The sequence below is a fragment of the Pagrus major genome, chromosome 13 (assembly GCF_040436345.1).
Source record: "Pagrus major chromosome 13, Pma_NU_1.0".
Lineage (NCBI taxonomy): Eukaryota > Metazoa > Chordata > Actinopteri > Spariformes > Sparidae > Pagrus > Pagrus major.
Genome location: NC_133227.1, coordinates 6,247,411 through 6,274,945, shown reverse-complemented (window position 1 = coordinate 6,274,945; position 27,535 = coordinate 6,247,411). Strand labels below are relative to the sequence as shown.

At 40.4% G+C, this 27,535-nt stretch overlaps 1 protein-coding gene across 1 annotated transcript; it reads right to left on the bottom strand.

Moving 5' to 3' along the window:
• Positions 1–1,740: 1,740 nt before the first annotated feature.
• zbtb20 (zinc finger and BTB domain containing 20) lies at positions 1,741–26,779 on the bottom strand. The gene is made up of 4 exons (XM_073478753.1): positions 26,548–26,779; positions 9,778–9,922; positions 6,596–8,131; positions 1,741–4,257 (listed from the first exon to the last, which is right to left on the bottom strand). Exons 3-4 carry the CDS (start codon positions 8,109–8,111, stop codon positions 3,722–3,724), a joined length of 2,052 nt encoding a protein of 683 aa, XP_073334854.1. The 5' UTR covers positions 8,112–8,131; positions 9,778–9,922; positions 26,548–26,779; the 3' UTR covers positions 1,741–3,721.
• Positions 26,780–27,535: the final 756 nt, after the last annotated feature.

Below are 27,535 nucleotides of genomic sequence, written 5' to 3'. Positions count from 1 at the left end.
CCCTCATCCGGATCACGTTGAGATTGGCTACTTTTGTTATTCCAAAAACAAAAAAAGATAGAGAAACGATTGATAGTGTAATTGTGAAATCAAATATTTCAAAAAACCAACATCGAGCTACTTAACCTACTATTTAGACCAATGATACCACAAAGCTGGTTGTACTCATCTAGCTACAGTCAATAGTGCATTTGATATATGTGTTTACACAAAATATGTAAAATTTAGGTGCCATGAAGGAATGCTAGATCACTGAATACATACATTACACTGAAACAATTCAATTCATGTCTCTGCCTTTGCTTTCGAAGAAGTGATGATGTTCGTTTGGCAGTGTTTTAACTTGGTACTGAACAGACAACAAACACCGACGTCATGAGCTGTGTGCCATACATGTGGCAGTACTGTTGGAAAAGAGATCTCGGCAGTTGCTTACATATTCTATTTAGTGCATTGTCTGTTAAGGCATGAGATTACCCTCCACGTGCTGTGTAGAGACAAATATAGCACTAGCATGCGGCAATATTGCCATCCTGGCAACAACAGCTACAAACAGGAACCATACAATTTCGGCTTATATGCACACCATAGGAGACGGGCCCAATCAAATGTTAAATAATGTGCTACTTTTACTGCGGACTAGCCTCGCACTTTTTTTTCTGTGTATTTCTCACGTGCGGGTCAGTGTTTTCTTTTTTTAGCCGAAGAGAAACCAGGATACAGAATCTCTCCAGGCCTCACGTGTTCCTCACTTGACCCCACAGGAAATCTAGTAGCAATTATACAAAGTTTAGCATCAAAATGCTGGACACAACTCCTCCAAACGGGTACGATGAGGTCAACAGCACTTGACCCCGGCTTTAATCAAATCTCAGAACAAGTTACGTTACAGGTGCCACATCAGCCCAAAAGGTTTGGAGAGCTGCTTCTCATAGTACCTGCGTTGCATATTGCTAAGGAAGCCCTACAGTTCAGATATTCCACTTATCAACAGTTTGATTAGGCTATATACCACACACAGACACTCACAGACATACGAACACTAAGGAAGGGACACAACTGTGTACAACTGACAGACAGATATCAAAGAAGCTGCATTCCATCACCTCCCAACACCTTTAAACCCACAGAAAAGTTGTTCTAGGACACACATATCATTTATGTTACACACACACACATTATAAATGTATTATTATTATTATTCATAATATAATAATAGTTATTATTATTAGCTCCGCCAACGGAGTTGGACGGGAGTTGTGTTTATTATTACTGTTTCACTGTTGTTTCACTGTTAATGTTGTTTGGCTTGGATGTTCTTGCAGGAAAAATTCTGTCTGTTTGTAAAGAAATGCGTTTGAATAACTGTTATAGGGAGCTGACTCCATAAAAGAATGAATTCAAAGGTTAAAACGTAGATGAGCACACGTAATGGTACATATTTAAATAAAAATAAATGCTTGCATTAACACGGCACGAGTATATACTGTAGGTAACTGCAAGCAATAACAAAAGCCAAGAACCGCTGAATTACCTAATGAATAAATTGAAACAAAGCTATTCTATTACATGTGAACTCTACAACCAAATGTTAGATTTAAAAAAAAAATCCTCTTTTCTAAAACTATAATATCTCTGTTAACAGTAGTGCACTTATTGGTTTAAGCAGTGCAACATATATGCAAGAAAATAATGCAGTCCACTTATCAAGATTTAAAAAAATGTTTTTTTTTTTCCTTTGAAATTGAATAAAAGAAAATCATAGAAGTTCATTTAAGGAAAATGATTAAATATTAAGCACAGGCATTTTAAGAAAATGTGCAAAGTAGCACTTTGTTTTTGTTTTTTTTGAATCTGCAGCGGGTCTGTGTAAGACCGCTGCACGCAGTTATTCTTTTAACAATACAACTACGAAAGTGTTTGCTCACACAAATGAGCAAATCCTTCAGATTGCAGTTGCAGGCAGTTGCATGTGTGTGTGTGTGTGTCCTATTTCGAGTAAAAAGCAATTACAAAACAATTCAAATATCAGAAATGAGCCTTAAGTAATGTGATGCATGGATGACAACTTGCGCACACTAGCTTCCAAATCGATTCTGTACATGCTGTGTCTAGGTTTTTAGAAAAATCAGGAATGTATACTATTGTCTAGAACGTCCGTCTGCAACTTGTGGTATATCACCAAACAGAGTGATTTCAATGGAGCTACTTGTTTTGCTTTGACACTGTATTTTCTTCCAAAACGTTGCAAGCCATTTGAGCCTTCAGGGAGAGCCAATACATTCAGAGTAATGCATTTAGCTCTCACTTGCTGAAATAGCTTTGCAATAGTATTGAAGTGGTTATACAAGGGTTCTAGGATGAGGATGGCATTTATTTCCCATTTGATCAAATTAAATCCCTCCCTCTTTAACACTGTTCCAATCAACAACTATCCTACCCCCCCACCCCCCACCCCCACCCCAAATATTACACTTGGATCATCAAATTAAAACCATGTAGGTTACTCGATAAAAACAATTGTTAAAGTGACAAATCCTTGTTTTTAATCTACATCCCATAACAGTCAGGTGCAAGTTGAGGAGCAGCAATTATGAAGGAGAGAGTTTAGTCGCATATGCCAGCCTGCCAGAACTGTGAATGTCAAAGGCTAAAAACAAACCATCAGCAAAAGAATCTTTCTTTTTTTCTTGTGTTTTGAAATGGAAGAGGTCTACTAGCCTTAACAGTCTTTAAAGATATTAGTGGCAGTGTATGCAAATGAGTTAAACTCCAAACTTCAGAAAAAAAGAAACATATTTTTGCTCAAATACTGTCTCGTCAACACACCCTTAATTTAGTAAACGTAACCATCAGAATGCATGGACAACAATTACAAAACATAATAATGAGAAATATTTGCCCCCATCACCACTGACAGGAAGTTACATTTCAATAAAATGGTTGAAATTGGTACCTTGACAACAGCTGCATTATAATCCCTTAATACCATAGGAATAAATAAAACCCACTGTCAAATTAACTACTCTCCTTTTTTTTTATTTTACATAAGAAGGCAATCTTGTGACCATCAGTATTTTTAGAGGGAATCTGTAGCCCAACCCCAGATGATTTTTTTGTTATTGTTGTTGTAAATTATACCACAGTAAGCTTGGACATCTATAGTTTCCAAACTGGTCAGTATGGGTTCACAACTGCCATGATTTATGGTTCATGGCATTGTACACACACACACACACACACACACACACACACACACACACACACACACACACACACGCACACACACACACGCACGCACGCACACACACACACAGACAGACAGACAGACAGACACATGCAAATACACAAACGCTCAAACATATATGCACGTGTATATTCATCCAGACGTATCTACACTAAAGGTGTGTTTGTGTGTATGTGTTTCTTTCGTAGGCCTTTCGGTAGTGTTCAACACATAAATCAGTATTTTAGGAAAGCATACATTTAGAGGCCTGTAGTTAGGATCCATCCAGTAGATCAATATCAAACTACTAAGCCTTAAGGCCACCATCTTTTTTTTCTTTTAGAATAACAGAAAAACAAAAAAATCTTTTTTTTTTTGGGAAACTTAATGTGCCAGTGTCTATACTCATTACTCTTCATACCTCAAAACAAGAAAAGGAAAATCTAGTGCCATTTTATTTGTCATTCTTTTTGAAAGAAGTTTATCTATTAGTACTTATCCATCGGAGACATGCATTCGCATGTGGTCATTGAAGTGCTCCATTTGGTCGAACTTGGCAGGGCAGACGGAGCACACGTAGGTGGTCCCTTCTTGGCAGCTCGCTTCTGCGGCTACACCCACTCCTGTTCCAACCCCAGCCCCTACTCCAGCACCTCCACTCACTGGCATGGCGAGGGCCACCACTCCAGCACCAGGCTCGGGGACAGCCATCGGGATGGGGATGGAAACCGGGCCTGGGGTACCTGCGCTCCCCGACAGGCCTGTGATGGCGCTGCCTGTGCTGTGCAGGGCCATGTGCCTCTCCAGCAGGGTCTTGTGTGAGAACTTCTTCTTGCAGATGTAGCACTCATAGGACTTCTCTCCACGGTGCAGCCGCATGTGGACATTGAGAGAGCTCTTCTGGGTGAAGCGCTTGTTGCAGATGCTGCACTGGTAGGCCCGCACCCCTGTGTGTGTCACCATGTGTTTGATTAAGTAATCCTTCAGGGAGAACGAGCGCCAGCAGATGCTGCACTGATGAGGCTTCTCACCTGGATGTACATGCAAGACAAAAGCATTAAGGGGAAAAAAAAGAAGAGACATATTTTGAGGATTAGGTGTACAAAATATAGAAAAACTTGTGCAGCAACAGTAGATGCCCGAAGCCAGAGATGTTACTTTTCCAGTACAGGAACATACCTCAGGCTAGAATTATTCAAACCTGTATAACTTTTGTTTTGATGCTGTGTGCTTTGTGAGAAAAGCTTTCCTATAATGCAGCAGTTATTACAAAACTGTACAATTGATTTTTTATGAAAATTCAGTAATGAATGTGCAGACACAGAGAGGTAGAGCTACAAGAAAATATGGGAAAAACACATACTAATGTTAATTCTCATACGATCAAGAAACAAATTATTTATGAATCTGTTCCCTATTTTTTCAGTTTGAGATACGGGCTCATTTTACATAATTGTCTCTGCTGACATTACGGGACGTAAAATATTAACATATTAATAATTAAGTCACACTAACAGGTGGACGGAGATACTGACAACACTGTGTATGGGCGGGTTGCATCATACAAGTTAATGAAGTCCTGTGTATCTGTTTGCTGCTGCTGCACTGAGTAAATTAATTAACGTGGAGCTACCTGCTTTGATTGTTTGACGCCAGTAATTCAATTTCCCCCATTTTCTTGTTTTGTTTTGTTTTTTGGCCTGACCTGCCCCACTGGATGGTCAGCAATCAGGGTCAGTTACAGATAATCACATTTATTAATTTACTCTCCTGCGCTTCCAAGTCGCAGTAGTAGTGACTCACACAATTGAAAAGCTGTCTGTTGATTGCAGCCAGTGACACATTACCTCTACTGCATGTCTGTATCATGCATGAGTACTGTTGTGTTCATCGTCTTTTTGCTAGTTGAAGTGTGTAAAGTACAAATCCATATTTTTAGGAATTTGCATTCTATAGTAAAGACTGTTGAGATTGGAGGTTCTGAGGTGTAATTTGTTACATTTGCTTCTTGGTTACCTTTTTTAAAAATGAAATATTTCAATCATACTGAATCTCTGTTAGTTTTTGAATAATATTTTTTACAAGATTGAGTAAATGTAATCCATCATTAGCTGCCGTGGGATGTACAGATCTCGTCCACGTGATTGATCGATCAGTCTCCCTCTCAATATGTCATCGCTCCGCTCGGCACATTCGTGTGAGTAAGATTGGGTTTGAAATAGCATTCACGAGCGGTGGAATCTAATGAATAATAATGGATATATGAGTAGGCAGTTTTTATGAGATCATCTAATTATAAGATATCTAATTCTTTCTGTCTGTGATGATGATTTCTACAGATTGATAAGGCTGTCAGTGCTAGGAGAAAGCAGTGCACGGTGTAATAATGTGCTGAATGAACAATCATTGTAAGTCAAGATACAAATGATAACAAAGATGCTCACCAACTGAGACCGAATGAAAGCACACTTTGAGGCCACCAGTATCAAAACACAGCAAACATACCAACGCTATACACTACAGTGTGTGTTTTATGCACCAATCTTCTTACTGTAGTATTTGTTAATTTAAGTGCTAATTTGGGCTAAAAGGAAAAGATCAAGATGGGCACTGATTGAATCTACCGCCACTTCAATTTAACAAAGAAAAAGTTAAACTATTTTTTAGATATCAAAGACTTAACCTTCTGTTTTCAACCTCGCACCTCAACCAGTCATCTCTGTGACACCTCATCTAATCTAACCATGGGGGGCAGGCCAATGGAAAACATGGGGAAAGGGACTATGTGACAATGTGTGTTGTGTAAACTTAAATTAAAAAACTTTTTAAGTTTTAAACCTAAATGTGTCACTTTCTTAGAGGGAGCAAACTACAACATCGAACCCTGGGTACACACATATGGAGCGTGTTAAAGGGATACAGCTATTAATGTACAATAACGGCATTAATGAAAATGAATATCCTTTTGTCTCACATTGCTTTTTGTATTGTGATTAAGAAACATTTTTAACATGGCTGGCTGGTTTACAGCTGCAACAAATGACTATTCATTGTCGATGAATCTGCTGATAACTTTCTCAATTAATCAATTAATTATTTAGTTCATAAAATGTCAAGAAATTGTGAAGAAGTTGTTTCATCACGATTTCACAGAGCCCACAGTGACATCTGCAAACTGCAAAACTCAAAGACTTTTCATTTCCAATCATAAATGACAAAAAGGCAGCAAATTCTGACATTCAAGAAGCAGGAACCAGCAAATGAATCGATTATCAAAATAGATAATTCATTTTCTTTTCATCGACTTATCGTTGCAGCTCTAACTGACTTAAAAAAAAACTTCACTACAAATAAGGCGTTTTGACTTACCAGTATGGACAAACATGTGTTTGACGTAGTTCTGTTTAGCAGTAAAGGTTTTACTGCAGAGAGTGCATTCATAGGGCTTCTTTTCCCCTGGACCAATTCCTCCTCCACCCTGTTGCTGCTGAGCTGGCGCTTGCTGTACCGACATGGGGTTCGGGAATGATGGCATTGCAGGGGGCGGCACTGCCACAAACTGGGGCTGCTGCTGGCCAGGAAGGTAAAATAAAGGCTTGTTGTCTCTTGCCGGCTGTGTAGGAAAGAGTGTGGGCAGGAAGGTGCTTCCAGCAGTGCCCATCACTTGGGAATTGCTGGTCACGGTGATCGGCATCCTCAAATTGCTGGTGTGTGATTCTGCCTGGCGCATGTAGTGCGGGGCACTTGGCAGGGACTGGGACATGACTGAGTTTGGCAGGGGCTGCATCATGCTACTGTCACTAGTGCTGTGGGATGTGTCCCCGTCCTCTGTATCTTGCACTTGCTCCGGGGACGAGTCATTGACCTCTATATGCACTGGACCTCCGTCGCCATGCTGCCCGTCCCCGCCCACGTCTCGTCCGAAGCCCAGGTACGGCTGCTGCTCCATAGCATCTGGCTCAGTACTAATGGAGGAGCTCACCCCTGAGTCAAAACTTTCAACCTTGGATTCACTCTCTACACCCTCAGTATGGTCGGTGTCATCTTGGCAGTCCACCAAAGTATCGTAGCAGCTGAACTCATCTTCGGCCTCCTGCTTTATGTGCATCCCTCCTGTATGTATGCGTGACGGTCGGGGTTGCTTGCGGCAGTGGGTGGACTCTGCTGTGGAGATGAAGCGATCGACCTGCTGCGACCTCTCCTGGATGCGGTTCATCCAGGGCGGATCTTGAGACTGGTTTTCCTTCTGAATGCCAAGAGCCGGATCGTAATTTGACGTCAGAGGGTTAATGTACAGGGGGCCGCGCTCGCGGGTGCCGTTCTGCAGAGAGAGGCCAGGGTAGGAGTACAGTGATGTGTATGCACGATCCATGTTTTGCTGTGATGTTGCTTGCATATAACCTGACTCTGCGTCACTGCTGGGCCCAGAGGTGCCAGACTCTGGTGTGCCGCGGGGTGTTTCCTGACCAGAGTCTCCTGGTATAACAGGGAATCCCCCCGGCCCGGCCAGGCCCACATTCTGGGACACGATGCGGGTGCACTCATCAATGACGGTCTTGATCTGTAGGATGCTGGCAGCAGTAAGGATCTGCAGGGCCTCTGACTGAGATACCCGCAGAATCCCACTGTACATAAAGTCAATCAGCTTTTGGATGGATTGCACTGAGACCACAGAAGGGATCTCAATGTCGCTGTAGCCCAAGAGCAGCTTGTCCTGAAAGAATGGGCTTCCAGCAGCCAGCACGCACCGGTGAGCTCGCAGCATACTTCCATGGATCCGAACAGTCACGTCACAGAAGTGCCCACGGTTGCGCTGCTCATTGAGGGTCTCAAGTACAGAATTGCTGAAGTTGTGGAGATTGATGTTATGAATGCGCTCGGTCATCCCCTTGCAACTGATGTCACCTGCAAGCAGGAAGCAACACACCTGATTTAGAAGCTCCAACACACATATTATCCAACTGGATTAAACACACTGGTCTGCTTCAAACGATCAATTTCAAGAAACTACATTTTTGTATGATTTCACAACAACAATATATTTACACTGTTGGTTTACATTATAACTGACATAATAGGAGTAGGACGCCTTAATATGGTATAAAAAAAATATTTTGACAGATATTTAGACTGCAATATGATTCATAAATAGTGGGAATAATCATTTTTGCACCACAATTATTATTTTCACTGAAAAAACTATTCAAATCATGATGACAAATGTTTGGAAACATGTTTTCTTACATCGGGAGAACAAGATATGTAGGCCATGAGATCTCTGCAGCACTACAGTACTGCAACATGATGCCGTTTTGTCTCACATTTTACCTTTATCAAAAAATGGCATGCTTCTGTGATTTGGATAATGCACTCAGCCATATTGCAGTTTCAGTAATAATCAAGCAACCCTTAATAGGAGTAATAAGACAGTATACTTTAATAAAGAAATATACACTACGTAAATGAATAACCTTGAGTGAAAGCATCACAAAAAGGAAATTGTCTTTTGCTGTATTTTAAAAAACACAACCATGCTCCAGTACTACAATCAGTTAAAATTAATTATAAGTTATATTGATGCTTATTATAAACAGACAGTGTTGATTGGAGATTTCTCAAGCAGTAATACAGACATGGTAATTTTTTTCCTCAGTGCAGTCTCATAATATTAGGACGAGAATCAAATAATTCCACCATCCAAACTAAATTTGTCCTCTGCATTGTGGTGTTAAAAATCGCCCATCGCCATGGCAAAGGACAATTAAGATGGTTCCCATCTAATTATCACAACTTGCCCCTCTTTCACTGTGTGTTCCTGAAGTTCCTCCAACCACCATTAGGTGGTGCACTGGGCTTAGAGGACAACAGGCCTCTTTTGTTAGCCATGTGTTCACTTTGATGGCGCTTCCTAACTATCCTTGGAATACACTAGATGTGACCCGGCTGATCAGTGTGTAAGATAACTTAAGATGCTTTTCGTCCCAGTTAGGCGTTTAAAGAAAGTCAAATGTGCATGGAAATTAGATGGGGAGCAAGAGGAAGAATTGTACAAATTGTGGGTTTTGATTATTACTGCAGAATTAATTTCTTTTACCTGTGTATGTATAATTAAAGTAAAGCACTCAACCTTATTTGATTGATTATTAAACTCAACACTTCCCAGTATAACTGTCCTTGTTTTGATCCTGGAAACTATACAAATCCTTGTCAAAAATTGACAGATAATTCTTTTACACTATGTCTGTCAATGAATGACTAATATATTTACCAAATGGTGATGAAATAGCAGAATGAACACATAACTTAACTTCTGTATATGTGAAAAAACATGTAGAGAAATTTCTTTGTAACAGAAATAGAACTGGATAGACATATTTAAGAATGTAGTAACAACAAAACCATATCTGACAGGACCAGACTTGTTTATCTTAATTAATTTAGCTAAAATCTACTACAGAAGCAGTGCAATAGTGTTGGCACAAAGTAGGAACGCTTATTTCAAACTTGCACGAAAAAAAACGAAACACAAATTGAAGCAGTCCGGTACTCACAGTTAGATGACGTTTTGTTCCGAAGATGCTTGTGTGGCTGGTGATGAAGTGCGGGTCAAGCTTCAGTTTGCTGGTGGAGATGGCTGATCAGAGGCCAGGTGCTAGGCAAGCCTGTCAGTCCTCTCTGTCCAAATCATGTGTTGCTCTGCCACAGTATTTTGGAGGAGGAGAAGAAGGAGGGTGGTGGGGGGGAGAGAGAAAAGACAAAGACAAATCTTAAATGCCTCGTCGATATTGCCACTCCCTTAATGAACCTGGAGCCACAGTTAACACAAAAATCTTCCACCGACACGCTGCAACAGATGTGTGAAAGAGTTTTCAAGGGAAGATGACAGGACGCTCCTGCACACACGTGACTGCCAATTACAAATCAAGACTGGATATAATATTGGTACAAGAGCCAGTTCTTCTCTCAGCAGTTTTCTGAGCCGATGGGCAACAAAACCACACCCTTCCAAAGAAAAACGATCGAAATTCCTCATACAATTACTCAGATTTAATATTTTAGGAAAGGCCGCTGTCACACATGCTTCAAAGTGTGTGTGTGTGTGTGTGTGTACGAGTGTGTAGTGACATGTGTGTGCTCTTTTTCATTTTCAAATCCACAATTCAAACAAGACAATATCCAAGACAGATGTCGAGTGGACACTGGAAGTTGTAAGAATAGAAAAGAGTCCAATATTAGACACACAAGGCATTCATTGAAAAAAACAAGAAAGGCATTCAACAACATTAAGCATGTGATGAGCTGGTTTGATGACGCTAAGAGAGCCTCACACTATTGCTCTCACACTACACACACACACATGCAGAAGTTTGACTTTGAAACTGGAAATAAAATTATGTAAAACCAACTACATTAGAGTCACGATATCATTTAAGGTCAGGCAGACTTGAAAGAATTTACAATTTCTCTCCTACTATTCCCACACTGGTCAAACTGCCTTCACACATTTCATCCAATAAAGCTTTACAAAGTATCTGGAAATGACTGTGTGTGTCGGGATGTGAATATTTATCATTAATTGGAGTTTGGAACATAATTGCAAGTGTGATCTGACACAATTTTTTTGGAAATGGAATAAAAAAAAATTAAAAAAAACGTTGAGTGGCTGTCACGTTGGCTACAACACGAACATCAAGTGCTCCCTGTAAAATGCCAGTAAGTACAGTGTGCTGCTGAATGAAAGGAACGGGCCAGGATTTGACCAGTCCTGCACGTTTGTGTTGACACATATTATTCTTTTTACGAATCTTAAGCTCTTCCAAGGAACACAAATTACGCTTTGAGGCACTGAGGTAAAATCTACTCATGAAAACCATGTGATTTTAAAGCAAGTGACCTCTACATTTTTTTCCCCACAAACTCAAGGTACACATTAGCCCATAAATATGCCTCAATAAGGGTCAAACAGGATTTTATCTATAGTTAAAGTGTAGGAACTGAAATAGCTTTGTGTCCACAGGCCCCACTTTGAGAAGTACTGCAGGCAGCCAGACGTGTGCTTGTTTTCTTGAGATGTCCTCGTCAACTAACACATTTGATGATTAGATATAGACAAGTAACAGCGCGTTAAGCAGCAGAGGGTGATTACTCGATACTGAGGCGGATCATTCTTTGGCACCTAAAAATGCACACACACACACACACACACGCTGGTTTGTTCTTCCGTCTTGGTCAGGACAAAAAATAGATTTGAAAATAAAAAAATAGAGTGAAAATCCTTAACCCTTTAATCTAAAATAAAACTTTTTTCTTTTTATCAAACCTTAGGTGTAAACCAAACCAACCAAACAGTAGTTTATATCGCCCTAAATAACCCCTGTTCTAATACATAACTCAAACCCAAACCATTAACCCTACTGTAAGTGTAATTCTTGGCCTAACCTAAAGCTGGCACTGAAATAAATCAAAATGGACTTACTCAAAGTGAAAACCAACATAAAAAGTCTTACATTTAAAGCCTTTTCTTTAATATACTGCACACATTCATTTGCCAAAATGCTTGAATTCATTAGCAGCAAATATTTGACCTTTTTTCCTTTCCAGGAGGAGTTAGCTTCAACTGTATTCTAATGCCACAGGCCCTTTCTTTTCATAGCTACTGTTAGACAATGCAAACACATATATGTTCCCTCTCTCTGGCTTCCCCTCGCCCATCCAGACATGTAAATCCACCTGCCTAAGGGGGTAAAGTGAGGTGAACGCTGGCAACAAAGGAGCAGGGCCAAGGGAAGCAGGCTTCAGTTGCCCAGACTGCCACTCACAACAGTGATTCCATTTTAGCCGTGACACAGTGGGTGAGCAGCAGCCAGTGCCTACCTGCAGTGAATTCTAATCAGCCCAGGGGTCTGTCTCCCTCCCTCCCCTCCCCTCCCTCCCTCCTGTACCCTGCCTTGGACTAAAGGGGCTGATGATCCTTCAAAATTAATTAGATCCTTGTAGGAGGCGGCCATTTTCTTTTGCTTCCTAACGCTCCACCAAAAAACATTTTTTTTTAAAGAATCAAACTAAATTCGGGGTGTGTATTCTCCCTCCTCGTATTGATCCCTTTTTCTCCCTGCGTCTCTCTCTACCTGCTTCCTGTTTCATCACGTCGAAACTCTCCCACCGCCGTCTTTTCTTCCATCTGTCTGTCTCTCTGTCTGTCTCTGCACCCTCCCTCCCTCCCTCCCTCCCTCCTCCCCGTCCTCCCTCCCTATACGAGCCTTCCCCAACACCCTCCCGCCCCTCTCCGGCTGCCTCTCCATGCTCCCAGCTCTGTGTCTGCCTCTGTGGAGTTTGCTGTCAATAAATCCCCAGAGGTCAGTTTGTCTGCTGGAAATCAGACACAATGCTTCAGACCGCCAATGCAATGCATGCTCTGCTGCTGCCGCCACAACAAAGACTGGGGAGGAGGGGGAGGAGGGCGGGGGGAAGAGAGAAGGGGGGGGCAAAAAAAAAAAGAAAAAGAAAAAATGAAGACGAGGGAGGCGAGGGGTTGCAACTTCACCAGCCAGACTCCAGGTTAATCAGCTGCCTGTATTAGGTGACAAGCTGATGAAATACGCTGCATCGAATTGGACATTAGTTAATCAAGGGGGGGTTGGAGGGGGGGTAAAATAGTGAGGATGGGGGATGGGGGTTGAGAACAGACATAAGAGGCGTGCTTATGAAAGGAGCAGCATCAGCCATGTGAATAATATACATCTTGAATATGCAAATACTGCTTACAACACACACTACAAGCATACATTCAAGGCCCTTGGTACATTTAAATCCAGAGACAAAAGGGCCACGGGGCATTGTGAGAAGCTCGTGTCCATGCATGTGCGCACAGCGTCTCCACGCACTTATCAAGAGTGTTTTTGTGCTACACCTAATTAATAGTAATTTATGAGTTTGTTTGAAACCCCTACCACTGCTTAACAATCACTGTCTAACATTGTAATTATTAATTTCAATCATCCTTCTCAGCCCAAGTGCATTAGCATGTAAACTAGCAAAAATCATGCTTCAATAGTATGGTTTGGATTATGTGATCTAATGTAGAATAGTACATGATGTCAATGTGTAGTGTGCGATTTGAGGTGACAAAGTGTTCTGATCCGAGCTGATAACTGAGGGTGTGTTTGATAAAGACGTTCATGTCACTCCTCTGACAAAGCAATATACAGCTACAACTCACTGCAATCACTCATAAACTTTTTTTTTTTGGTTAAAGAAAATTAAATTAAGCCACAGCTAATGCCATTGTGTTGCGTTTCCCTTTGATAGGCACAATTAAAAATTATTCTTTTAGGTAACTGAATATTCATCCCCACCCAGCAACGTTGTGTCGGCTGATTGGATTGGAGCAATATGGAGCGCCATGTCTCTTATTACATTTGAGTGTTCGTCTACGAAGCAATTAACAGGTGAGGTAACTAATGCACCTAAATCACATGCACTTCAGGCGAGGCGGCGGAAAAAACACCTCACAATCTCAAGATTTAATTGATTTGCCTTTATGGCAGCCACTGAAAATCATCAACAAGCACACGTAGGCTGTTGCCGAGTTGAGCCAACATTTTTTTTTCCCATTTTTCCTTCTCTCCTTGAGTGAAACTGCATGGTGTTAATACGACACCACCAATGAAATATCTCTGTCTAAATGTCTGACGATCATTATAACATGTATGAATTACATTTGATCAAAGTGTTTTCCTTACAATTACGACATATTTCCTGAACTTTGAACTGGCTCTTCACCTACAGCACAGACGTAGGACGAGTGATTCCTTCCTCCTTCACAACTACAGCTTCGATTTCAAGCCCGCCACCAGGGAGAGTTTAAAAATATTCAAACAGTGCAAAAGCAGCATTTAAAATCACAACAACACTCATTTTTTCCTATTGTGAGTACTCTCTTGTTTGGTCAAAGCGTCAACAAGTAATTGCAAAGCACCAGTGTAACGTTATGGCCATGCTCAATTAAAATTCACGGAAAACTCCACGGATTTCTGTACATCACACACTAGCCAGAACTGTTATTAACTCTTTATAGTCGCCCTAAATTTAATCTCACCCTTCATGTTAAGTCCCACTGCCGCTAAAATGTCTGAAATAGCACAGCAGATCGCCGTGATAAGACATTCAGTCCAACAGAAAGCCATTCAAGTGTGACAGGATGTGCGGCTTTCAAATAAATTCCTCAGGCAAACAAATGACAATACACACCACAATACCATCACACACAAGTAAAGGACAGTTAAAGTGTGTTTTTGACAGGACAGCTTGTTCAACTTCATCATTTTCTGTCAAAAACACACCCACCACCACCCGTTATCCATAGCACATCCATTGTCCTTTTACAGATGGGAGGATAATCTACTCCTAATATACTTTTTTTCCACAAACACTCATGAATTAGAGCCATCAGTAACTGTGTTTTATGAAGTTTCAACAAACAGCCACTGTTGGATGGAGGCCATTAAAACGAAAAAGACAGTATCTCGCTTTGGTGATGGAAAGGAGGCTTTAAAGGAATCTCTCAGAATTGGCAAATGACTGTGCTTTTGTTAATGAGCATTTGACCAAAAAGAACCATCTGACTACTCATATGACAGTCTCCAAAACACCTCTAACCCCCGAAGCAGATAATGCTAAATTCAAGAGTTATCATTTAGGCACAAGTGTCCACAGCAACTGCCTCTCTACAGCTACTACACGTGTCGAGGACATTTTGCCTCTCCAAAAAAGGACCTCACGGGCCACTGAAAGATCTTCATGAACCTGCAAAGATGCTCTCTGTCTATTACTGGTGTATCATGATAAAGGGCACATAATTCATTCTGTTGGGCAAGAAATATCAAACATGCATATGTATGTATGTATGTCTGTGTTTGCATGCGTGGACAGCGTGTATAAGTAAGAAAGACCTCAACAAGTGTGCCGAGAGGCTGGATCACCTTTATATCTCTGCAAGAAAACAGAGAACCTCCTGATTGTATGTCCTTGGGAGATAAACCAGAACAAAGATTCTTTGTGCTGACTTACGAGAGGATAATGTGGGACCTCTGCTAACAAGTATGCAGTTCTTATAGTGTAGAGAACAGCAGAACCTGTGGTTGTGTTTAGGGTTAATGTATACTATGTTTGTCACTAAAGAGACCAAAGAGAGTGAAGCCACACTCTCACATGTACAGAATTTAAAAGCAGACACACAGGCCTTATGTCAAGCTGAGTTTCACATACAACCATATAGGGTTAGAGTAAACACACACACACACATATATATATATCTATATATATATATATATATATATATATATATATATATGTATATTTATATATATATATATATATATATATATATATATATATACATATATATATATAAACGTGTGTATGTGTGGTCTGTGTGTGATTGTAACAGCAACGTGTCTTAAGTAAGTGAATAATTGCAGGGTGGTCATGATATTCAAATGATAACTGGAATCAAAATAAAAATATTTACAGTTATTTTTTTCTACACATTTTATAAAACAAAACATGATTCAGTCCTCAGTCCATTTACTTCATTATTTCCCCATTTGTGAATGTGATTGTTTGCAGCCTCAAAACTTCAGCACCATGTGCTCCGGCAACAACTGCACGAGGGTGCACGAGCACAGTGCCGATGTGGTCCGGCACAGAGCTGAACTTTCACAAATGCACAAGGGCGCTTTAAGCAGTGCAGCACAACCCTGCACTTTTTGTTAGCCGGTCTGTGCTTCAGGGGTCAGCAAGCTAGCCTCTCTCTCCCAGAATCTGGCAAGCTCAATGCTCGCTTTTTAAAAGGGTTCAGTGGGCTACAAAAAAACGACGTGCTGCAAAACTGTTAACATGCTGCATGTTAGCAACACAAAGGGAAACGGTGAAAATGGACTTTGCAAAAAGGTTTCATGATGTAACATATTTCTTCAGCCCGTAACTACAGCAACGACAATACACATGCCATCGTGCTGAGATAAAACTGAGTCATTATTCAGGTAAGTAATCATATCTTCAACACACACAGGTTTTGTTCATTATGTGATGAGATATTAAATCCAGATGAGTTAATATTCAGTGCTTATTTTGAGCCTGATGAATGTTGCACTTTTTAGTGTATTTATAGTTTGGCAAGCTGTTGTGTTGTAAATACAGATTATATATGTCTCATCATCTCATTTGACATATGACCCATCTAAAAGTGTAACGCTGACACACTGAAACACAGTCGCCCACATGAGTGCCCTATACACGCTCTCACCAAGTGCAAGCACCTCTGGTCCAGAGGTCAGCAGGCTAGTGGAGCAAAATGAGTTAGACATAATGACTTAAGCCAAACTGCAGTTTGAAATTAACAAAAGTTGGCACATAGGTGAGGTTTTCTGTTAATCCAACGGGGAGGTGGGCGTGCAATCTAGCCACATTGGGAAACTTTATCCATACAATACTGTGTTGCAAGACAAACTTGTTAAGCAAGAGTTTCACAAGAAATGAAAGAGAGGCCAGAAACTCAAGATTTCTCCCGTTTTAATATTGTGTCAGTGATAGTCTAGTAAAGAAAAAGAAGACTAGATGGTATGATGGAATTTGAGATGTATTGAAAACAAATATGAGGTCAGCAATCTATAGAAAGTATCAGATAATATAGGGCAGGTTGTCTATGTGTACAACTACCTAATATATCCAAAGAATACTGTAAGACACTGTTCCTCATTAGTCCTTAAAAGTCAGAATAATTCACTTAAACTCCAATTTGTAACACTGCTCATGAGCTCCATGAGTCACATGCATCAATACTGAATAAGTCAGAGCATTCATTACGTGTTAGTGTAATTCGTTCTTGCATCAGAAAGAGAGATTCAGTCAAAAGGTGTGTCCACATGTTACAAATATTTTCAGACTAAAACCTCTGGTAGCTGATTTTTCTTTTTAAATTACAGGCTGTGTTTTGTGCTTCGTTCTGCAACATTCTGTTGTGAATTAGTGTTGCAGGCAGATATGCAGAACCTCTTCTTCTTACCTACCAAGCTAGGGAGTAAGTGCTGTGTGGTTATACTCGTTGTATTGCACGTTATAAGTTCTGTGCACCTAACTATATATTACCACTAACAACCAATGGTGGGAGAAGAATTCAGAGCCTTTTCTTAAGAAAAAGAATACATACCACAGTGTAAAAATACGTTATTACAAGTACAAGTCCTGCATTTAAAATGTACTCATAGTATTAAAATAGAGGAAAAATGTCTCCTGTGACTGTTACACTGTTATATATTAGAGTATTAGATTATTATTACTCAGGCATCAATGTGTGAAAAGCATTTCACTGTTGTATTTCTTTAAGGTGGAGCTAATTTTAACTATTTGCAATAGAACTGCAACTAACTACGACTATTTTTCATTATGGATTAATCTGCTCATGATTTTCTTAACGCTGCAATATGTAAAAATTGTCCATCTCTTGAATTCATACTTCATACAAAAAAAGGGGCAGCATATCACCAAGAGTAACTGCTAACAGCTGCTAACTGTAGTTGCCATTAGCTTGTTAATTCAGTTAGCCATGCAGCTAGAGGTATTATGAGACAGGACAGGCTGGGCTGTGGGCTAGCTGGTCGATATCGCTGCTTGACATAACGTCAAAACTGTTGATACTTTTAGTTGATTTTTTTGTTTTTTTTACTAAAATTCTTACATATTGCACCTTTAAATAATCGACTGGTTCTTTGGTTTGTAAAAAAAAAAGTTTGAAGAAATGCCGTCACAATTACCATTAATTTGACACCTAACGCTTAAAGTGGTTAAAGTGACACCTTCACAATGCTTTTGTGATCCAAACCTCAAAACGATTAGAATTAAATTAAGATAGTTAAAATAATTAAAAGTAAAAGAAGAAAAGTCTTACATTTGAAAAGCCCGACGCATGAAATATTTAATTAATTTGCTGGCAAAGGTCTAATAAATTAATCAACTAATTATTTCAGCTGCACTTGTAGACACTGTTGGGTAGTTTAATTTACAACACAACATCAGATTATATCAGCTCTTCATATGTTTTGTTTGCAAAAATTAAATTTGTAAAGTAACTAGTAACTAAAGCTGACAAATAAATGTAGTGGAGTACAAAGTACAATATTTCCCTCTGAATGGCAGTGGAGTAGAAGTGTAAAGTAGCATGAAACTGAAATACTCTGAAATAGTACATGCACCTAAAATTTGTACTTAAGTACAGTACTCAAATAAATGTACTTGGTTACATTCCACCACCGCTGATATCTACATATACAGTGTTTTTACACTGCTAAATTATATGGTACAACTTCTCTGATCTGTTCTACGTACATACAGTCCCTACAGAGTCAACTCACAGCAGCACACAGTGGAGAGTTAACATGACCACCCATCAGCTCTGTTTATGGTAATCACCCGGCCTTTTGGCCTTGCTAATGCACATGAATTGTTGTGGGCTGTTTGAATATAGCAGAATTATTATCTTTGATGGTAACAATCTATAGTTCACAGGCCCTCGAGTGTAACCTAAGCCCATCAGCTGTTTCTGGTGACATTACTATAAAAACCACGCCACATGGCTGTGAGTATTTTCAGCAGGTCTTAACATAAATGTGTTAATTTGTACTGTCATGGTTCATACGAGATGTGGAGGAGGGTTTGCTCTTTATTTTAAGGCTTTTATGTTAAGAAATTCAAATATTACACCCTGATTGACTAGCTCCTGTTACCTCTGTGAGTGTGTTTCTGTGTTTATCTCTGTGTTAGCCAGGTGACCTACCCGGAGTGTTGCCCTTCCTCTAAATGCATGTTGAACTGACCCTGAATAGGCGTGAGAAAGAAACAAGATTGAGTGAATGAATGAATTGAGATACTAGTGAGCAGCAGAGGCGATTACAGTCAAAGGCCATAAAAGACATTTAGTCGAAAATGCATTCATGCCAGTACACCTATTCAAGGGAATTATAAAAGGAAAATAAACTTAATATTCGTTTGCATAGCAGCTGCCATGAGGCATTTAATTCTAAGTTCTTACTTAAGTAAAAAATGCTCAGCCGCTGCTGACACAACTGACAACTATTATAGTGGTGTACTAATATCTCAAAGAGCCTAACACATGGACTGCATCTGTAGTTAAAATGTGATGCAGGTGTTGATGCTGCTGAAGTGTATGGGCTGTCGTCCTCCAAAGGTGTCAGCGTGTAGTATGTTGATAAAAGAATTCTGCAGAGGCAAAGCTGGGTGGAATGATAGAGCAATCTTTATTGAAACAGATCTCAAGCCAGCGTCCGAACCAGAGTGTGGCCACTCCCTGGTATTCTCAAATCTCGGCAAAGTGATGCCCAAAATGCTTTGCCCTCTGCTCTATCAGAACTCCTCTAGGACCCTCAGTCTTAGGAGATCAACCAAAATTCACCCCCGTTCTTTGGTGTGCGGGTCCTTTTTAGGGTCCGTTCGCTCATACCCGCCTATTTCCTCTAATTGTTCACTTTTGGGGAACCGAGAGCCCCTCTATCCTGTTGGAAAAGAATGGGTCTGCATAACACCTCTATAGAATATCTCTCAAGGGAATGTGTTGCATGACTATGTTGATGTTATCTAAAGTTGACCTGCTAGTAATGTATACGTTGAATCAACCCTGAACCTCTGAACTGGTCAGTCCTCGGTGTGGGGCCTCTTCCTTTAGCTATTCTCTGATGCACACTACAGGGCTAATGAGTTGTTATCCTGGACATGAGACCTTTACGTTATCACCTTCCCACATATATTTAAAGGGAAGCATCTGGTCCTGTCCCATCCTGTCCTGTCACTCAGAGCTCAGGAGGTATAAGAAACACACAGACACTACACTGCCACATTTTTTTTTTATCACTAAGAAATGTCAAACTTATTGTAAAACAAGCCCAGCAACTTTGATAAAACTGAGATTTTGTTTTGTCATCTCTTTGTCGTGGAACAGGTAATGCATGCGTGTCCTTTGTCACGTAGACCAACTGTTGTCAACTAGTCGAAGATGATAAAATATTTGCTTCCAAATTAATAATGATTTCCAGCTTCTTCAATGAGTCTATTTTGAAATCTGTCTTTATCAAGGTCACTTTCAGGGCAATAAACAATGTAGACAGTATCAGAGCAGATATTCCTTTCATTTTCATGATAAAAATGAAAATTTGAAGAGAAAAATTCTTTGGAAAAGAATTTCTTTCAAAAGACAAAATGTCTGACAATGATTTCTTGCAGCTGTATTTCAATAAACGAATGTCTTACTCAATAAAAAATAAAGTAAAAAGCAGTTTTGGCTCTCTGGAGGTTCGTGAAGGTTCCAAACGGTCTTCCTTTCATGATAAAACCACAACACAAATACTATTGTGTAAATAATTCCCCCTAAGTTCACCCATTGCAATTGCATACCGATGTACCTTGAGTAAGACTGTGCACAGCCTTAACATTTTGGCTGCTGTGAGTGCAGTTTACTGGCATGAGGCTTAAAAAGTCTTCCTGAAGCCAAGATAGAAGCAGAGAATACACAGCTCCCATTCTCTGTAAAATAGTTTTAAAAGTTACTGAAGAAGACCCTGCTACTTTTTAAACATTTCCTCTTGATACTTTTCCCCCTTCAACTAGGCAGTGATCTCACCATGACTTGTAGAAAACCATATGGGTAGCAGGGTGAACTGAGGACACACATGCACCTTGGCAAACATACAACTTCGCTATTAGAATCCAGGATACATTTTTCACATCAGTTGAATGCCTGGGCCTGCCGTGTGTGTTTAAAGAGGGAGAATACTCATCAGGTTTAGATGCTTGTTTTTTTGTCATACAAAGACAAAAGATTTATGCAGGATTCATGCATACTTTACTACAACAAGCTGCACTTTTAACTTGCAAAAATCTTTTCTATTCTTAAAACCACTTCTGGTCTTTGTCACATGATATATGGGTGGTAAAACAGCTGAATTTGTATGAACAGCTTTAAAAGCAGCAGTGCAAATATAAAGAAGCAGGAAGAAAGGTTGTGGAAACACATAGTCACACAACTGGATTGTGTTTGCACTATATATACTGTACATGTAACAAACAACAAGAGCAAATGTGAAACAACTGGCAATTAGACAGACTTGATTTTACTTGACACGACAAAAAGGATCTTGAGCATAATTAAAGCATAAAGAATTATAATAAGGACACTGAAACAATTCATTCTGGTGCTGTAAGGAATGTATATGTAAACAAGCATGTGGTGAACTGTTCTCATTGTATATTTTTTATATATTTTGGAAATATTCAACAGCCAATCTTAAAACAACGTTGTATTTAGCTGTGAGAGATAAAGATAATAACCGTGTTGCAACAGACTTTATAAAGTTTTATAACCGAACAAAAGCTTCCTGACAACAGCATGGCACATTCGCAAATACTTATTCGGTCTCAATGTGTGCTTTCATTACGCATTCCTGTGATACTTGCAGGGAGGGGAGATTCCAAAACAAAACTCTTTTGAAAAGTGAAAAACATGCCTTAAAGTTTTTGGTTTTGTCAGTTCTCCACATGCTGCATGCTCTGAACGTCATTGAGCTTTGACTTGAAATTGTATAAGAGTATTTTAGAAATTCCTGCTGAATGAACTGAGCCATGTCTATCTATCATCAAATAATGAATGCATAATATATAACATCCCGGTTATATAAAATAAAAATAAAAACCAGGAGTTTATTGCAGGACAGTCGCCTCATCAACAAACACAATTGTCCTCCCATTAAACAGCGCATATTATTTTCCATTCTCGCCTCATAGCTGGGAGGAAATCACCGTAACTCATCGTAACAGCATTTTTGTGTTGCATAATGCAGCTGAAGGGTAAATTCTCTCTTCAATTACAAAGGCAAAACTGTACAGATTCTCAAAAGGTCTTGCAATTGTGTTAATATTATTTTCAAGAATAAAGAAAAATAATATCATGTGAAGAGAAGCATGTTATGTGTGAAAAAGGTGCTTTGTGGGTAGAAGGATCCAAGCCAGTTAGCCAGGAGGCAGCTAGCCTGCCAATACTATTTAGTTTACAAAGATCCAGGTTTTTCACTTTTTTTTTTTGGATTTTTCAATCCACAGATATTAAGATAATGTAACGTTTATTACAAAAAAAATGTTGGACTTTTCTAAAGATTTAGAGGTATCTTAGGTTTTTTAAGGTTGCCATGGTAACTGGGGACACAGTGTTGTATTAAATCTACAATTGCTGTAAAATATTCTTTCAGTTGAGAAACTTTATGCGATCTTTCCACACAAAAAACACAAATCTTTAATCTCGAAGTCCATTAAAGGCTTAAAGGCTATCCTGTATTTAATTATAAGACTTAACCATTAACTTTAAGTTGTGCACTTGCAAACAGTCTCAGTTGGCAATCACATCAAAGATTAGTTTTGCTCCATGGGGGAATATTCTTTTAACGAGTACTATAGAGGAAGAAAAAAAAGGGGGGGAAAGGATAAACACTGTCTGAGACAAAAAGGCCAAGCAGTTAACAAGCACTGTGACATTCTGGATGCAATCCACAAAGTGGCTCGTTATATCGATGGATCTCTACTGCATTCCCAAAATGGCTGCCAAATATGTTCAACTGGGATAGTCAAAGTGCCAGGATGGACTCAAGTGCATTTTTTTTTTTTTTAAAGTCTTTTGTCACACGATGGTAAAATACCCGACTTGGAATTACAAATTCCAAAATTAAATTTACTTTTGCTTCAAAATATAATTTTAATATTATATTGCCAGTGCATGCTGAAATTTGCAACTGAATTCACACTTTCTAAATTGAAATTTTACATTAAAATAAAACTTGAGAATTAAAATTTTACTTAACAATATACGATGAAAAATTAAACAGACTGCATGATTCAGTGGACTGAGGTGAGTTCCCCCTATAACCAATATTACATGCTCTCTCCCACCTCTCCTGTCCTCTTGCCACTACATACTGTCCAATAAGCCACCCAAAAAAAATGTTCAACATGTATGTGTATTTTTACATTTAATCATGTAGGTTATGGGCCACCAGTATTACCTGGTAAAATCCTGGTGAAGATGGTGTGGGGGTAACAACAACCATAAATGTGGCATTGCGGAGGCAACCGAGATATCTCTATTTGGTCGATTTGGGCAGCAGTGCGCTTAAAATTTTTTGGAATACTGACCTGCCATCTGTGTGCATGTACAGTACGAGATGATTGTTTTTTTCTTTTTCTTTTTTTTTTTGGTTACATGTCTCTTCCAAAGCAGCACTCATTACAGTGCAGCATGGTATCCTTACACATTTTCACTTGAGTAAACCCAAATAATCAGGCGGGAGAAATGTGTACAAGGGTGACTAAATCAGCCTGAAAACGTGACAGAATTGAACGATACGGACATGTTGCGTCAGTTTGTTGGTCAGTAATAAATTGCTGAATGTGAGGAGAGGGTGACAAGCTACAGAGGACGAGTGAAGGATGGTGAAGCCACAAGAAAATTGGGATTGATTGCTGAGTGTGGATTAACTGAACACCTCTTTCTCCCCCACCTTGCCTTCATGAGCAGGTCTACAGTTTATCTGCTGGGTCTCCTTCATACAATAATGAGTTTCCTTGGTCTGCAGACATGCTCTTAAATATTCATTAGTCATGGGTGGGTTTTAGCCGTGACACAGAAAGCGGGGCAAATGGCGATGGCTCAAACACTGTGAATATTAATGCACATGTGGAATATATACATATAAATACTGATTAGCGACTTAGCTGAGATGAAACTGGGCACCTGATACTCTGGACTACAAACACTCCCCAAGGCACATAATGGCTGTCTCTCTTTCAGCAGCTACTGTACACCTCTGTGCTGATAAAACGAGAGTTTCTGACATGAAGCCGTGGTGAGAGCTCACACAAGACAAGCACCCTCCAATTCATCAAACAATAAAATGTCCAAAAATACAGACATCAAGTTTATGTGGAGTTTCTGTTCAGATGAAGGGTATTCCATCCAGCACACTCTACTGTGACAATATAATTTTCACTTTACTCACCCACATGCAGCCTGTCAATCAATATGCTCCGATTCATAGGACAGATTTATAATTATGCCCGGCTGAAATCTTACATCAAAGCGAAATGCTGCATTTTCCTGCTACACACGCTCAGCTCTGTGTTCTCCAAATGTGTCCATTCAGAAAACAAATCATCCAGAGCTGCCATCAATTACATAACCGAGCCTATAGGATTGCAGCCCGTTTACGTTGTAGAGAGAGATTCTGAATGAAGGCGAGGGGAGAGGAAGTGATCACAACAAAAGTGAAAAAGGGGATGAAGGAACAATTATGTGATAGAAACCTACACACACACCTACACACACACACACACACACACACACACACACACACACACACACACAGGTGCACATCAGACCGTGTCTGCGCTGGAGGAAGCTGGACGCAGCGCTGCGCTCTCGTGCAGCCTCCTCCAGAGTCAGACCCGGGACCCGGCCTCCTTCTGTCTGTCTACTCGCGTCTTTTCTTCAGCGACCACACCAGAACCAACCTCTGGCACAACTAACGAAAGCTCTCTACCTGCGCACAACTTCTGTGCCCATCACACACAGAACGTGTTGTATTGTACCAAGTGTCAGAGGCGCTTCTGACAGACAAGTACATGATGTATTACTCTCTTTATCTGACAAAGCCAAGCGCTTTGGGACAACATCTGTTTGCCACACACACACGCACGCACGCACGCAACCCCCTCTCTCTCTCACACACACACGCACACACACTCTCATTCACTCGCCGGGATAGATTGAGCACTGAAGAACAAGACTGACATGTTGCTCCGGCTCAACTCACCGCGGCCCTTTCAGTGAATTTTGGGGAGTCATTGCTCCATTAATTTTTTATTGCGCCAACACCGGACACACACACGTATTTTAACTTTATCCAAGAGGTGGAGTGCCGGTTGTAGCAGCTGTCTAATAAGCAAGAGCAAAGGAATCACGAGTTGCCCATGAATATTTTGCAACAAAATGTCTCAAAAGGCACGCAGGAAGCGTCTCTTGCAACTTTAATTACACCAGAGCATGGCCCCATATCTAGGCCACCCTTTGCCAAAAAACATCCTCCTCACATCGCAACATTTTCACACACTGTATCCTGTGAGTAAAAAAAAAAAAAAAAAAAAAAAAAAGGAAAAAAAAAAAGAAAAAAAAAAAAAGCGGATTGCGACCATTAAAGTGATCAGTCGTTTTTTTTGGGAGAAACGCGGCGCCGAAATCCAGAGCAGAGTCCCACTGGATCTAGTTGTGATTTATCTCCCAAACTGACCCCTGCAGCATTGTTTTACCTTCAGACACAATATTAAGCAGCCGCCGTCTCTCCGCCTGCTGAGCAGATCTTAATGTAACCCCATCTCATAAATGCCACGCCGTATTGATATTAATTCATAAAAAATGTAGGCTAGACATCTGTCTGAGTATAAGCGCTGTGCGAGCCGCTGCTACAATTCACACGTCGGAACCATCTTTCCGGCAAGTTCAGCAAACTGAAATGTATTTATGAAATGCGTTTCTACTGAGAGCGTGTTTTGGTGGATAATTGCGATAAGGAAACGCGTTTCCTCCGATTCAAATAACTGACCTAAAAGCCAAATGCGCACGTCGGCTGCCACAGTTGTTCCGGGCTCACAGTGTGTAAAATGTGAACAAGCAGCCCTGCGAGCATCGCTGGAGCTTTGGCTGATTGAGAGAAACAGACCTGTGAACACACTTTGACCACAGTATTGTTCTCAAGTGTCCCCCTGGCCGGCTCACGGGCAAATCCGAAAGTAAAGGGCTAAAGGTAAAGGGGCATGTCGAGAATAATGACAGATGGGAAACTTGCGTCATGCCAGGGCAGCGCGTTTTTGTAGTCGAATAGAAATGGACAACAAAAACCTCTGGCAGACAAAAAACTGAGCCCCCTTAACATGAGGGACTCGTTTCACTTCATCTCGTAGGCTGGCGTCACATTTATTGAATGTCTGAGATCCTCTCAAGAATGAAGTTTCCGATTATGTAGAGCTTAATATTTGGTTGGTAAAGCCAGCCACAACTACATGGAAGTCAGAGGCATTTCATGCATTTCAGCGTAAAGTCAGCGAGCATGTTTTAAGCTCTTGTACAGCAAATTGCTCTTATTTCTCCCCTGTGATAACAGCGCTATAGATATTGTAAAGACCCATCCCTTTTCCTACTTTTCTCAATTTCTTACCTGCACTTCGAAGCTCGTTCAAAAAGTGGCGACAGCGTTTCCACGGCTCCCCCTGTTTTCCCCCGACGAAGCGCGTATAGTTTGTTTTTTTTAATATGTTCCTTTACTTTGTTTCATTTCTCACTTCCATCTTCTTTTCATCTCATCAATAAACACACGCTGCAGCCTACCTTCATAGAGCAGCTCGGTTCAAGTGTGCCCTCCCATTTTTTAACTATACATCGAGTACTTTGAGGGGTGGTGGTGGTGGTGGTGGTGGTGGTGCTGGTGAGGAGGAGAGGGGAGGGGGGGTGGAGGGGTGTTCAAGCAGGCAGGCACGCCTTTTCACTTAAAGCTGCTATTGGAAGAACAGTGCACTGTCTTGGGTTGGATCAGAAATCCGTCAACATTATTGTGCCCCAATCGCAGGGAGCACAGTGGGACGGTGGAGCCGGCTCCATTATGGCTCTCTGGAAGTGGTGGGAGTTAATAGTAATAGTAGTTGTAGTAGTAGTGTTCCTCCTACTCGAGGTGTTTAAGTTTGCTCGTGTCTGAGCAGCAACAGCAATTTTATAAATGGAAGTCATGGTGCGCAGCGAAACCTGTAAAGGATGAGGGTTAGAACAGGTTCGCAGCGAGAGCTTTCACTTCACCCATTAAACCCACCCTTTTAATTTAATTTGTATATATATATTTATTTTTATAAGTGAGTGGGCTCCAACTCTTCGACATATCAGCGTTCACAATTGTGAATGAACTCAAATCTATCCCCAGTGTGGATCAAAAGGACAGGGGAATTGTCAGTTATGTGTCCATCATGCGTCTGAACTTTGCATTGGACGCCGCCTCTGCCAGTACAGTGAGCCAGCTGCGCCACGCGCTCTCATTGGTCGGCGGCGCCGTCAATCATCTCCGACACCAACAAGCTAGATTGTGTGCCGTGTCTTCTACTTTCTACGCATTTCTATTTTCTCATTTATTTATTTTTTAACGTCCCGAGCTGACCTCG